Here is a 16,298-nt window from a genome sequence, read left to right on the forward strand (position 1 = left end):
TCATGCATTTATCTTGGAGACTGCTTATATTAGAAATAATAGATTTCATGCTTCACAAAATCAAAATGACAACTTCTTGGAGTCAGAAATGAGAGGCAATGGAGAAAGAGAGGCACTGTAATTTTTGCTTCCAGTATGTTCTATATGGAATTGCCCTTGAATGATTTCTGTGTGTCAGAAATCCAGAGCAACTGTGGCAATTAGGGTAGATGTCACACTTTCATTTGAAGTTCGGAAGTGGGGGAGGAGAATGGGGTACAAAGGAAAGGGGGAGGAGGAAGTAGAGAGAGAGAGATGAAGGAGGGCACATCCTAAGAGATAATCCCTGTGCTATCATGACATCATCCTTCTGCGTGTATATATAGGGAATGGCCAAAGCATCTCTCATAGTTCTCTTTCCAAATCAGCTGAAGGCAAGAGGAAGCACTAGTGAAAGCCTCTTTCAGCGTGTCTGTGATGTTTATGGACTTGGCTTGCTAGAAGGCTCAAGGAGATGATGGCAGGAATGAAAATCCAGCTGATATGCATGCTACTTCTGGCTTTCAGCTCCTGGAGTCTGTGCTCAGGTAAGCTCAGCTGCCATTTCACAATTCCCTGAGGTGATTTCTTTCTCTTTTTTGGCACTGTGTTGCTACTTATGTTAATGCATCCAGGGAGAAGAGTTTTTCTTTTATTCTGGATTTGCTTTTCAGTGATAGAAACTGAATAGATTCTTTCTCTGTCTTTATGATTATAAGAACTGAAAGATTTTATTTCTCTTTTTAAATCTGCAAAGGTAATAAAAGAGATTTCAGTGAAATACTCCATGCCTTCCACTTGGAATATAACCATGAGAGTAGAAAAAAAAAATGTGTAGAACTTAAATTAGGCTGGTCAAAATCTGATGAGGAGTACAGATGCACCACCTGTCAAAGGGAGAACCCGTAGTTAAAACTCATTCCATTCAAAATGCTTTTTCTCATCTTCAGTCATTCTCTTAGGAAACAGGGGCTTCTTCTTCCTCCAAATTACTTTAACTGTGTAGGTATGTCAAGATACAAATAAAGTGAAAACTGATGTTTAATGAGTAAATGAATGAACCATTATTTATAGAAAATGATTTCTAAAAAATATAAAAATATTCCAAGTACTGTCAGACAATGCATTTTGTATAGTTTTTCCATGTGACAAATAAGTATACTATTAATTTAAATTTTTTTGCATGCTGTTTAAATTCATACAAAATATTACTTGAAAACTGGTAAATTTATGGAATAAAATTGTGGAATAAAAATAATGGAAGTTATTTACCTATGGAGTGTTTTGCATGTGATAATTAAGAAGCCATGTATTGTTATATATCTACCAATAACTTACCTTGAAAATAAGACTTAAATTTATTAGAGTAACATGTAATGTTATAATATTGCAATATCACATCAAAGAGGGAAAATACATAGGGAATAAATGCAGCAAAAATCATTTAGTGGCTGAGTGGCTCAGTGGGTTAAAGCCTCTGCTTTCGGCTCAGGTCATGATCCCAGGGTCCTGGGGTGGAGCCCCGCATGGGGCTCTCTGCTCGGCAGGGAGCCTGCTTCCCTTCCTCTCTCTCTGCCTGCCTCTGCCTATTTGTGGTCTCTCTCTGTCAAATAAATAAAATCTTAAAAAAAAATCATTTAGCCTGTTGCATACTTTTATATTTTATTACTATAATCAATTCATTATTTATATTAATTCATTAATATAAATTATTAATAATTTATTGAAATATTTAATTCAAACTCCTGCTATTATTTTATTTAAATTATGAAATTAAATCTAGCAGAAGATATAAATGTTACTTAACAAAATTTTTTATTTATTTTGATCATGAGAGAAAGATCTTGAGCTTCTAACTTTGCAATAATTTTTAATGCTATAAATTCCAAATTTTCTACAATTATGATTTTATCTATTACATGAGGCTAAAGGTATATTTAGAGAAATATGTATGAGAAAAAATGGATTGTTTTACATATTTATATATTTCTCTAAATACATATTTAGAGAAATATGTATGAGAAAAAATGGATTGCTGATTAAACACTGTGTTTATTAACTCTTTGAGCTTCTTGATGTGATAAGCCAAAATTTGTAGGGATTTTGACATACATATTTCATAAATGGCTAAAGGAATTTATTATTCCCTTGAGAAACAGACTGGCCTTGAACAAATAGGAAAAAAGATCCCTGGTGTAACTTAGGAGCTGGTTACAATTTAACAAGCAATTTCTTTAAGTGAGACACTTCTTTTCAACAAGAGTCTGTGCTGAAGAAGATAGCCATTTTAACATCTGCTTTGTTTTATGACAGATCAGTGAGTATAAATTAAGTCATGTAATTATGATATTCTGTAACTTTATTTCCATTACAGTATTTTATAAAGTTTTCTTCTCTGCAATATATTGACTAGGGGAAACTGGAAAGGCTACCCTAATAAAAGTCAGAAGTCTATTTTCAACACAGTTATACATGTATTGATGGACAAATTAACCAATTTGCTTAATAGCCTGTAATAAGATAGCTAAGTACACGTAATTCTAAATTCTTATTTAAAGTGGAAAAACAAATCTTTCAAAGCGTGTTTGGTAAAATAGCATCTCAAATTGACTAAATCTTGGTGTCTCTTATTCCAAAATCATCAGTAAACAATTCACTTTGCTTTTGTCCTGAAAAAGCATCTTGTACACATCTTTTCATTATGTTCTTTTTAAAATATCAATATACATATATTTTATATATGTAAACTATTGCTGGTAAAAATTAACCAGCATTTTTAATGAAATCTCAATCATCTGATATAATCAGTTTTTTTTTTAATACTGAGATTTAGAGATTTAGAGATTAAGTAACTCCAATACATCAATAGCTCTTTTGGCATATAATCATGTGTTTATTTTCTTAAGAGTGTTTTTATTATTCTAACTGCCTGTTAGCCCAAAACTAAATGATAAGTATTTTTTCTGAATATTATTTTATGGATAATAAATGCATAGAAAAACAATAGGCCTCTAAGACTAATTTTTTTGAGGTTAATCTAAAATCTGTAGGTTATAGTATAATTATTTGATATATGATTATATAGTAAACATGTGGTTTTGATTTTACTCAGATTCAGAAGAGGAAATGAAAGCATTAGAAGCAGATTTATTGACCAATATGCATACATCAAAGGTAACTTTTTCTTTTCTTTAAGCATTGATTGAAGAACATATAAGCTCTCATTATAAACATGGTGTCTTTTCCTATAGTTAATAACTCCCATCAAGACTGAAAAGTTCTTCGAGAGGCATTTCCTTTCTCGGGAAACTCTTCCTTGAGTTCAAAGGAGTTAAGGGTGTTGATGTGAAAGGGAAAGAATTCGTAGCGACTATCAATCAGCTTATTGTGACTTTAATTAGGTAGTCACATATTATTTATGTGGAGATGAAAATGTATTTAAAGGAATCCTGTTTCCATTCCTATCACATTGTGTATGGCAAAAGGTATGCCTCAAGTTAAATGCATCCAGAGAAACAAAATAGACATTTTGGTTATATCGGGAAGAGTAAAATGGAGTTCTAAATTAAAAATGATAGTTCGTGACAATTCATGAAATAAATGTGGTAGAAACTAAAGAGCAGTAGACGGCAAACAGAAGCTTGGAGATCTAATTCTCCAACTGTGACTTCTTAAGCAAGGGGCTTAGTTAACATTGCTTGTCTTCATTGCCTCATTTGTAAATGCTGGAATTGGGGCTAGTTTACATTCTCCCTATAACAGAAGTATCATCTACACCTGCTTGTGGTTTTTATGGAACCAAGTAAAATTTTGCATACCGTACCTGTTACTCCTCTCTTAGTGTCTTGAAAACAAGATTCCTAGATCCCAACCTGTACCTAGGAATAAAATACAATCGGAATATACCTGTTTACCATGCTACCACACAGTATTCATTTACCCAGGGTGAGTCGATCACAGGAATAGAAAAAAGAGTTCCCTACTAAAAGGTGTTTCTCAAAGAAAAATAAGTTTTAACTTGAGGCAGACCCCAGGTACAATCACTATTATAAACACTGGGATATCCATGCAGAGAATTCAACAGATATTGTAGTAAGAAAGTAAGTGCTCAAAGCGCCTATCTAGTTTTTGAAGCAATACTCCAACTAGGGTCCTGCCACCTTGTATTTCTCTTCCTTAATTGGATGAGCACGTTCTAGGTACAATAATCCCTATTGTAGAATTATGTTTGATAGTGGGTTTGAAGGGGAAACACCCATTTCTTGTCTGTATTTGGCAGTATAGGACATTATTATCTGAAAGCTAGCAAAGATATGTCTTCTACTATCATCCTTAAAAGACACGTGGGGACAATTTGAGTGCATGTATTTTTACCATCGCCCAGATCTACGAAGGTTGAATGGTTTGAAACCAAACTCTTTCATTATTTGGTAGGCTTCATATAAGGAAAGATCAAATTTAGTTTAGCCATTAAATATCAATAACCAAATAATAACCTTAAGATAATGGATCCCTTGTTTAATACTCAGACTGAATAGCAACCATTACAATTACCTCAACTTAAAAATAGGAAGACAAAGCAAGTAGTCTGTATAGAAATGGACATATTGGAATGCCTTAGTTTCTCAGTAGAGATTTTACCTCTATAATTCTAAGTTTACATAGACACATAAAAGTCCTACATAATCTCCAAAATGTAGTATAATTTAGGGAGTGCTAGCTACTGTATGAAAGTGTGGTAGTAGAATTGTGATTCCTTCCTTAGAATTACAGGGGAAAACAATTGCAGTTTATGGAGTGACTTAGTTTTTCTCTTAAAAGAAATACATAAAAATATAGGCACAATAAATTTTTTTCCCTTTATTTAATCTTGGAATATGTCTGTAAAACATACCATGGAAAAAAAAAGTTGAGGGGCACCTGGGTGGCTCAGTGGGTTAAGCCTCTGCCTTCGGCTCAGGTCATGATCCCAGGGTCCTGGGATCGAGCCCCGAGTCGAGCTCTCTGCTCAACGGGGAGCCTGCTTCCCTTCCTCTCTCTCTACCTACTTGTGATCTCTGTCTGTCAAATAAAAAAAAATAAAATCTTTAAAAATAAAAAAAAAATGTTGAATCCTATTGACTCCTTTGATTTGAGAAAAGTAAAATACAGTCTGTAATGAGAAAGCACCCAGAAGCATAATTATTTCAGTTTGCTGCTAGGATGAGAACAAAAAGCTCAACTCATTCCCTATATATATATATTTTTTACACAAAACTACTATTATTTGTTTCTCTTTGACTCTATTGAATTTTAGTCTGAGTAGAGTTCTATGCAAATGAAAATTTCAAACATGATAATTTTAACTAAATTACTACAATTAAATATTTAAGAGAATAGTATTTGATACTGATATGATTCCATTATTAAAAACTTCTGGAAGCTGGGGTTTCTTCTTTCCATTTTAAAGGGAAAATATGTGAGCAATTTCAGTTTTAAAGTAAAGCTATTTAGACATTGAAATTCTAATGGGAAAACTTAAGCAACAGAAGATCAAGAGAGAGTTTATAGCTGGAAAACTGGAAAATAATTTTTTCTCACAATACAATTGCCTTTATTACCAGTGCTAGTGCTTTCATACTCTTCTATTAAGAAAGAGAACCTGGTATAGTATCTTTTCTTCAGGATCTAAAAAAGGTGCTACAATATTGTAATTTTCTATGGTCAAACTCAATGCCTAGTATACAGTAACAGTTTTTTGTTTTTGTTTTTGTTTTTTTTTAAAGGGAGAGAGAATTTTTTTTAAAGATTTTATTTATTTATTTGACAGAGATCACAAGTAGACAGAGAGGCAGGCAGAGAGAGAGGGGAGGGGGGGAAGCAGGCTCCCGGATGAGCGGAGAGCTCGGTGCGGGGCTCGATCCCAGGACCTGAGCTGAAGGCAGAGGCTTTAACCCACTGAGCCACCCAGGCGCCCCTGGTAACAGTTTAATACGTATTTTTGAACTAACAATGGGAATCTAGGATTCATTACCAACCCTCACATTTTGTATTGAAACTTCAGAGCTCCACCACAGATGACTTAAATTATTTTCAATTCAGTGAAATCTTTGAATTCACACTTTGCCGGACTCATCTGTGTTCAGTGATTATGGGGAGTGAGTATTGGTTATACAGATTGGCTCCCATTTAATTAAGGTAACAAAAGTTTGACTAGAATCTTATTTAGTATTAAAAAGTTAAATCAAGTAATGGTAAGTAAGAACCACAAATACTCTTGTTTTCCTTATCTTGAAAAACAAGGGGAGATAATATTCTAAATTTCTTATCTATAGGCTCAGGTCTATTATAAACATTTGTATAAAATAATTTGATAATAAAAAATGTTTATTGTTAAAGAAAAATTATTCATGATCTAGCTAAAGGTAGTAAGCAAGACTTTAGTCAAGAGGACTACTGAAATGGGGGTTTTACAGAGATCGGTTCCACTCCAAACACAGCTAGGGCAAGTGTGCATTTATAGCGAGGCGTAGGGAGCTTCTGTGGATGGAATAAGAGGAAACTTACTCCTCTTAAGGCTGGAAGGATTCTTTTTTTTTTTTTTTTTTTTTTAAATTTTTATTTATTTATTTATTATTATTATTTTTTAAAGAGTTTATTTATTTATTTGACAGAGAGAGATCACAAGTAGTCGGAGAGGCAGGCAGAGAGAGAGAGGGAAGCAGGCTCCCCGCTGAGCAGAGAGCCCGATGCGGGACTCGATCCCAGGACCCTGAGATCATGACCCGAGCCGAAGGCAGCGGCCCAACCCACTGAGCCACCCAGGCGCCCAAGGCTGGAAGGATTCTTGCTAGAAGATATGACAGGATTCTGATATTAAGGATAGAAATTTGATAAAGTATCTGATATTTGATCAAATATCTAGGATGATCAGATACCAAATATCTAGGATATCAGATATAAGGACAAGAGCCACATACGTGTGGGGAATGGACTCAGCATGATTCTTGCTAAAACTGGATTTAGGAGACCAAAGACAGAGCCCGAGGCTGGGACCTAGTCAAGAAAGAGGGTTCAGAGGAGCCTGATTCAAAGAAAGAGAGACTTTGCCATTTTTCTGAATGAAATAGTTAAAACATTATACAAAATGTTTTCAAATACAAGATATCTACTTATACATCCTCTAGTCAGTAGTGCTTTCTTTGCTGTGTTTTCTATGAGAGAGACTCATGGGACCTTATATAATCCTATTACTGAGTGACGTCGTGACTACTTTAACTGGTAGAAGGAAACAAGATGATTAATTCAGTTTCCTCATCCAAAAGAGTAAACAGATAACACTAGTCCAGACAAATACTTTATGAATAAAGCGTTCTGTGGTCAAATTAGTTTGGGAAACATTTGATACTTTTACTAGCATCATTAAAAAGTTACAACGGGGGCCCTGGCTGGCTCAGTTGGTTGGGCATGTGACTCTTGATCTCGGGGTTGTGAGTTTGAGCCCCACATGTGGTGTAGAGATTACTTAAAAATAATAAAATATTTTAAAATACATAAATAAAAATAAAAGTTACAATGAGTATTTGCAAGTTAAAAGCTCTGAGGATACCTAAGTTCAAGAAATCTTTAAATTTCCTTTAAATTCAAGTTTTCCAATTAACTTGGCAGTGGAACTCTTTGAAAAACAGTGATTGCAGAACTAGCATTCTAAGGAGTACAGGTGAGAAAACACTCAATTAGATAATCTGTAAAGAGCTTTCTAAATGTAAAAATATGGTATTCCATCAATTAGCATGATATAAATTGTTGCTGCCAGACAATGGAGTACGTCATCTCTAAGTTTCTCACAGCAAAGTTTAAGCAATGGCTGATAACTGTATTCATGTAAAACCATCATATATTATATTATTACATATCATAATAATGTCTTCAAGTGAATACCTTTGTACTCAAATGTCTGCATGTTCTTCAGATAAAATCTTAATCAAAGGGTGTGCACACTTTGAATTTTAATGCAAAACACCCTTTAAAATTTGTAACAAATCTACACCCAGACCACCAAATATTTAGAAGAGGAAGTATCTGTCTCGCCATGTTCCTATAACTACACCAAATGAATGTACCTACTCTTTTGAAAGTCTTCAGGCCAGGTTGAACATCTTTCCACATATTTCCCTTTTAAGGAGTGATTCTATGACTTGTTTACTCATTTTACTTACCTAAGGTTTAAATTTTTTTAGTGTTTTTTTGCTTTTTTGGTAGGTGTACTCGACAGTTTCTTCTTGAAGAACTCTACCTGTGTTATGGATATTAACATTCTGGGGCAGCTTTTACAATATAGCTTGCTTCTGATGTTAATTCAGGCTATTAATTTTCCAGAGATGTTCTATGCATTTATGTATTGAATGTTATCCTTTTCACTGTGGATTTCAGTTTGGATATTTGTTTAATAATACCTTTTTAGGTTTATAAAACAAATTCTATGTATTTATATACTTTTTTACTTTTACTAATATTTAACCCATCTGGATACTGTTAAACCACAATATGTCAAGAAAGTTAGAGCTAGACCCAAGTCCAGGTTTCCTGATAGCCACCTGTCCCAAGGATTTCAAATGCAAACTTTGCTTATCTGCTACACATTCATTTATACTTGCACCAATTTTAGGATATTATTTACTGTTGGGTTTAATATTTACTCTTGCTCTATTAATTCACTCCTATGATCATTGAGCTTTTAAATTATATTTCAATATCTGATAGAGTAAATTTCTCCTTGTTACCTTTTTATTTTACTAACTCTTCTTGGTTATTCTCACACATTCATACTTCCAAATTAACATTATAATTATTTTGCCAAATCCCCACCTCCAAATTCCAGTATCCCCATGTTTTCCAAATTGGAACTTTGATTTACAATTGCATTATAGGTAGGGAGTAATGTAGAGAGAATTGACCTGTGATATTACTGTTTTGAATCCTCCCATCATGGCTGTGTGGTGTTTCATGTCTGTGTGCGTGTGTGTGTATGTGTGTGTGTGTGAATGTCTTTAGGAAAAATGTATGCTTTCCTTCATCTATGACTTTTGAAATTTTTGTTAATTTTTATTATCTTGCATTTCGATGCTCTTAAGTCCTTATGTTTCCTCATTGATTATTATTGGCACATAGGAACGTTGTTGATGGTAATAGTGGTTTCAGACAAGATCTTATTAAAAAATGGTAATTCTAGGAAATATTATAATTTGCAAATAAATGATCAGCTGTGATGCTGTCTATGAGAACTATGTGTGGAATGGGTTGGTGCTTTCACACTACTGTAATTGTCCAAATCTATTAGTATCATTGTAGTCTACGCTCCATTAGACACTAAACTGAAGTGAACTAAAGATAATGAAGTGAACTAAAGAGAATGTGATGTATACATATATTTACATATTTATACTATTCTTTTTCGTTTGTTTTGCTCATGTATTTGTGCTTATGTGCATGTGTGTAACTGCATCACATTTTAAAAATTAGAATATATGAGGAATTGGTACTAATCAATTTTGTGATATAAAATTACTAAATAAATAACAGTGTAATTTTTCGGCTAGAGTAACAGACCCTAAAATGTTAATGGCTTAGCACAATGGAAATTTATTTCTTACTCATATATTACAAGTTTTAACTACCTATATTTATAAATTTTAAGTACCTATTTTTTTCTATACTTCAGATCAGTAAAGCGAGCGTTTCTTCTTGGAAAATGACCCTGCTAAACGTTTGCAGTTTTGTAAATAACCTGAACAGCCAAGCCGAGGAAACAGGAGAGTTTCGTGAAGAGGAGCTTATTACAAGAAGGAAATTTCCCGCTGCCTTAGATGGTTTTAGCTTGGAAGCAATGCTGACAATATACCAGCTCCAAAAAATCTGCCACAGCAGGGCTTTTCAACAATGGGAGGTAACACAAAAACAAAATATGAATATAATTATCGTTACACTAGTTACCTTTCATTTGTACTGATTTTTTTTTACCCTGATCATTATCATAACAGGAAGACTTACAAATATTAAAGAAGAATAAACCATGTGTTGAGGTTAACATTCCTTCAGATCTTCAAAGTCTCCTTCAAATATTTTGAGTTAGCAAAATATTTTTTCTTCTATCTTAAAAGGGGGGTGTCTATCTTAAGGCAGATTTGATCCACATGGTTTTATTGTGTTTAAATTGGTGGCATACTCAGGCAATTTTTGGTAGTGGCATGCCTACAAAATTTAAGGACTGAAAATATTTTCTTAGAAGCACCAAGTCATATATGTTTATAAACAAGCTCAAGAACCAAAAGGTTCCATTTGTATTTGAATATATTAGGCAAATAAAACTGGAATTTATATCATATGTATATATGATATATATTCCTATTTCATTGAATAAATAGATTTCAGATCCGTAGCATCTAAACTAGGTCCACGACAACCAAGACATCCAAAATCCATTATACTAAAAGAACTACACTGAAGAAGGATAAAATAGTTGTATTGAATACTATACTAGTGATTTACTGCTTTTGGTTTTGGAAAATTTGTTTGAAGGAGGAAAAGAGAAATTGAAATGCTTTGAAGAAAAAGAAAATTTTCCCAACAAGGGAACCATTTCTTTCATATTAACCTCTGAGAGAAATTTGCTTAATGTTTTGTATTTTGGGTTTACACCAACCTTGGAAATTTGAGGGTACCTTCCCTGCTAATATAGAGATCTCTGTAAATGACTATCCTAAAGATAACCTGTGGAAAAGAAGAAATGTAAAACAGAATTATTAGTGTTTATTCTAACTTATAAATAAAATGATGTTTTCTAGATGAAACACCAAAAAAGTTCATTTAATTTTACTTGGTGGACTACTCATCACTTAATTCAATTCCAGTTAAATAGTTTAGTCTTTAAAATATTCTTTAAATCAATAAAACTTGAAAAATGCTTATTTTAACATAGGGAAATGTCAATTGTGTGCTATTTATCCAGGAATTAAAAGCAATAACAACAACTCAATTAACTATGATACATACAAATCAGGTGCACATAAGATTAGGACTTTAATTATATTTTAAAAGAATTTATTTATTTATTTGACAGAGAGGGAGACAGCCAGAGAGGGAACACAAGCAGGGGGAGGGGGCATGCAGAGCGGGGGAGGGGGGTGGCAGAGAGGGAGAAGCAAGCTTCCTCCAGAGCAAGGAGCCTGATGGTGGGCTTGATCCCAGGACCCTGGGATCATGACCGGAGCCCAAGGCAGATGCTTAGCGACTGAGCCACCCAGGCACCCCAGGACTTTTATATTTTAAATGTTGTTGAGTGATTTGAAATAAAATGATAATATCGCTCAGAACAGAATATGAATAATTATAGATTATGTTCGCAGAGAAACACAAGATTAAGGAACTAGAGTATCTGACAATACCTGTTTTACCTTCTCTGAAATTGAAGTTGTGGGTTGAAATAAAGTAGTTGGTGATACGATTCAGTTCACATGCACTATAATTAAAAACTTAGTCTCCTCTTACTATTTCTTATGACCCTAAAGTTTAGAAGACAATCACAAATACAAATGCAATTCTTATCTTGAGCAATTTGTTTAAAAGTTTCACATAAAATTAAGCGCAAAATTCTGGGATGAGGTCTTAAAACATTTTCTGCTAACTGAAATTTTTTATTCAGAACTATACCAGAAAAAAAGTGTTCAGAACTAATTTTAGAATGTGGCATATTCAATGAGATATTAGGTAAGATTCTCATGGAGATGAACTCCCTTAAGTTATTGAATCTGAACTTGCTTCTAAGTATTAAGCACCACAATCTAAAGAGATCTTAACTATTGAAATAGAACTTTCACATGTGTTAATTTCTACACCTAAGTTAGGCAGAGCAGGTATTCCTCTCCCTTTGATTAAGAAATGGATCTTTGGAATGGTTTTCAAGTCAAGTCAGTAATTAACTAAAGTGAACACAAAATCCTGTTGCCTTTTGAGGCCAAACCTGGCTTACCAAATTCAAAATTCTGTATTTGTTGTGATTTATTATATATTTTCATAACATTTTGGTCTCTCATAAATGAAAGCCTGAAAAATACTCAAAGATCTACTCGGTGTGTTGCTTCAGTTGGAGGTATCAGTGTGTGGCCTTGAATAGAGAGTTGGAAAAAAAACTATCTCAGTTTTTTTCTCATTCTATCTCGGTCAGTTGATAGTCATCTGTCCCTGGACAAAACATTTAATTGCTTTAAAATTTGTATATCTCATCCACATGTGTCTTACTGTTTGAATAGCAAAAGAGATAAAATGTGGAAAACTGCTCTGAAAGATGTTGTTCATGTAAGTTTGATTCTTATCCTGCCTGTCTTGCAGTTAATTCAGGAAGATGTTCTTGATGCTGGAAATGACAAAAATGAAAAGGAAGAAGTTATAAAGAGAAAAATCCCTTACATTCTGAAACGCCAGCTGTATGAGAATAAACCCAGAAGACCCTACATACTCAAAAGAGGTTCCTACTACTACTGAGAAGATAAATATTTCATTTACTTGTGATTGTGATTTATCATCCTGTAATTAACTATCAAATTATATTTGTGTGGTAATGTGACAGAACACAATTATTGTGTCTCTTCTATAGTTGTGGTTTATTGGATGTGATTTTTCTGCATTAATATAAATTGGACTAAATGTTTTAAAATAAATCTAGATCTTGAGCATGATAATGTGTTGTGTGTAATTGGAGCAGATATTAATTAAGTCACATATAGAATGTCTTGTGATTTTGCAGAGCACTTAATGGGTTATTTAAACAGCCAAAATGTTTGACATTTTAAACCAAATTATAAGAGATTACAATGGAGGCCTGTGGCAAAGCCTAGCATATATATATCATTGACTCAAAACAAAGTTATAGTACTTTTATCATTTGATTTTTTTTTTTTTTTTTTTTTTTTTTTTTTAATTGAGAGAACTATGTGTTCTTTTCCAAGACTCACATAAATCTCTCAGATGTGGGGAACGTAATACTGGTAAAATAGGTTCATCTTAGAAGAAGGATTAATAAACTGTTGTGAATTATGCCTATCTTAATGAATGATCTTCAGCTGAATTTGTCTTTCTATTAAATAAACTTCATGGCTAATAAAAAGCAACATGTTTCTGCACAAATTTACTTCCATTAGAAGAGTCACCATTTACTGACTTTTTTTTCTCACACTTTGATCCAGCAATGGTAGCTTTATTTTTATTTTTTTTAAAATATTATTTATTTATTTATTTGAGAGAGAGACAGTGAGAGAGAGCATGAGAGGCGAGAAGGTCAGAGGGAAAAGCAGACTCCCCATGGAGCTGGGAGCCTGATGCGGGACTCGATCCCGGGACTCCGGGACCATGACCTGAGCCGAAGGCAGTTGCTTAACCAACTGAGCCATCCAGGCGCCCCGGTAGCTTTATTTTTAATTTGACTGGGAAATTTGTACAACTAATGTTTTTTCCAAGTAGAAGAACATTTCTGAGGCAGAAGAGATACTTGAAATAATGCCTCATAAATTTCCTTCAAGATCATACGTATGGTCTCATAAGCCCTTACAGTCTATACATTCCACCATTAGCTGTGACTTTTTAGATTCTCACTCTTAACAAGGGTTTAGGAAGACCCCTCCTCACAGGGCTGCAACCTAGTTCATAGTCACATATGAGAGAAAATATCAGGTTTGAAGTTGTGGAATGAAGGAGCCTTCAGAACTCCAGGTACTTTTGATAAGATTGCCCTATCCCTAGGCTAAACCCCACTCAGTAGGATATAACAGCAGTGTAGTAGTGTCTGAGTTTTCTGGTAAAACCATGAATACTCATGTCCACAACTCAACGGTCTTTCGCCATCTCATCAGCTTCAACATTAAAAAGTGCCCAAGGAGGGTGCCTAGATGGCGTAGTTGGTCAGGCAGCTAACTCTTTATTTCAGCTCACATCATGATCTCAGTCTCACGAGATCAAGCCCCATGGGCTCTATGCTGAGCCCAGAGTCTGCTTGAGAGTCCCCCCCTTTGCCTCTCCCACCTGTGCACCCCCCTCTGAAATAAAAAAATTCTTTAAAAAAGGGGGTGCCCAAGGTCCTGATCCTAAAACAAAAACTATTTCCTAGTGATTAAGAGAGTGTACTCTGGAATCAGAATGCCTAGATTCAATTCTACTTTTCAGTAGTAACTCTGGAAAACATTTAAGTCCATTTCCTCAACTACAAAATGTGTTAATAATGGGGCTTAGAGGGGAATAAAATGGTTTCATATATGTAAAATGGTTAGAATGGAATTATTAATTTCTGCTTTCTCTATCTAAAACTACAGAGCATAACACAATTTCATGGTTACCTTCTGTTTTAAGCAACTATGAATCTCCTAATTACTTGCTTCATTCACCGTCCTTGAGGACTTCCATGTCCATGTGCAAGAGTCACAAAGCTGAAGGCATCACACTTCCTGATTTCAAATTATGTAATAAAGCTATGGTAATCAAAACATTATGGTACTGGCATGAAAACAAGCACATATACCAACTGAATAACATCAAGAGCTCAGAAATAAACAGATTCTGTAAAACAGAATCAGATCTATAAATACAGACAACAAACTGATGGTTGCACAGAGATAAAGGGATGGGAGGGAGAGGCAAATGGGTGAACGGGAGTGGGAAGTACAGCTTTCCAGTTACGGACTGAATAAGTCATGAGAACAAAGGTATATCATAGGGAATATAGTTAATGATATTTTAATAATGTTGAGTGGTGACAGATGGTAACTACACTTGTTGGAGCATAGCTTAATATATAGAGATGTTGAATAACTATATATACCCTTGAAACTAATGTAACACTGTGTGTCAACTATACTAAAATTAAAAATTAATTAATTAATTAAAAAACCACAATGTATATACAATGTATATACAATAAATATTTAACAAGAAAGCCAAAACTACTCATTGGGACAGGATAGTCTGTCTAATAAATGGCACTGGGAAAACAATATTCACATGCAAAAGAATGAAACTGGATCCCTTTCTTATATCACTTACAAAAATTAACACAGAACGGATTAAGGATTTAAACATGAGACCTAGGGGCGCCTGGGTGGCTCAGTGGTTTAAGGCCTCTGCCTTCAGCCCAGGTCATGATCCCAGGGTCCTGGGATTGAGCCCCACATTGGGCTCTCTGCTCAGGAGGGGGCCTGCTTCCTCCTCTCTCTCTCTCTGCCTGCCTCTCTGCCTACTTGTGATCTCTGTCAAATAAATAAATAAAATCTTAAAAAAAATAAAATAAAATAAACATGAGACCTAAAACTACACGTCTCCAGGAAGAAAAGAAATTTTCTCCACGGAAAAATTTGACATTGGCTTGGCACTGATTTTTTGGATGTGACACCAAAAGCATAAGGAACAAAAGCAAAAGCACAATAGCAGAGTATATCCAACTAAAAAGCTTCTGCACAACAAATGAAACAATCAACAAAATGAAAATCAACTTACTGAATGAAAGTATTTGCAAATCATATACCCAAAATATATAAAAAAACTCATTCAGGGTGGTGCCTGAGCTCAATGGGTTAAGCCTCTGCCTTCAGCTCAGTTCATGATCTCAGGGTCCTGGGATCGAGCCCCGCATCGGGCTCTCTGCTCAGCGGGGAGCTTGCTTCCCCCTCTCTCTCTGCCTGCCTCTCTGCCTACTTGTGATCTCTATCTCTGTCAAATAAATAAATAAAATCTTTAAAAATTTTTAAAAATAATAAAAAATAAAATAAAATAAAAATTCATTCAACTCAATGGTCAAAAACCAAAATAAAGCAAAACAAACAACCCCCCCACCAACCAAATAATCCAATTAAAAATGAGGAAAGGGCCTGATTTTTTTTTTTTTTTTTTTTTTTTTTTTGCTAAGGAAGGTATACAAATTGCCAACAAGTATGAATAGGTGCTAAATATCATTAATCATTAAAGGGCTGCAAGTCAAAATAATCTTGAGATATCATATCACACTTGTTAAGAGGACTGTTATCAAAAATCCAAGAGATAAATGCTGGCAAGTATGTAGAGAAAAGGAAAACTTTTTTCTGGTGCATCAATCCCGATTGATGGGAATGTAAACTGGTACAGCACTACAGAAAACAGTATATATCCAAATAAAACCAGACTGCTATCTTGAAAATATATCTGTACTCCCAGGTTCATTGTGGCATTATTTTCATATCCAAGGTATGGAAACAACCTGAGTGTCCACCAACACATGAATGAAT

The 16,298-nt window shown here is 34.3% G+C and overlaps 1 protein-coding gene across 1 annotated transcript; it reads left to right on the forward strand.

Annotated features, from left to right (window-relative positions):
• The first annotated feature begins 374 nt into the window (after positions 1-374).
• Positions 375-12,728, forward strand: NTS (neurotensin). The gene is made up of 4 exons (XM_059183639.1): positions 375-566; positions 3,131-3,192; positions 9,719-9,943; positions 12,385-12,728. Exons 1-4 carry the CDS (start codon positions 494-496, stop codon positions 12,535-12,537), a joined length of 513 nt encoding a protein of 170 aa, XP_059039622.1. The 5' UTR covers positions 375-493; the 3' UTR covers positions 12,538-12,728.
• The last annotated feature ends 3,570 nt before the right edge of the window (positions 12,729-16,298 follow it).

This window comes from Mustela lutreola, chromosome 8 (genome assembly GCF_030435805.1).
Source record: "Mustela lutreola isolate mMusLut2 chromosome 8, mMusLut2.pri, whole genome shotgun sequence".
In the NCBI taxonomy this organism is placed as follows: domain Eukaryota; kingdom Metazoa; phylum Chordata; class Mammalia; order Carnivora; family Mustelidae; genus Mustela; species Mustela lutreola.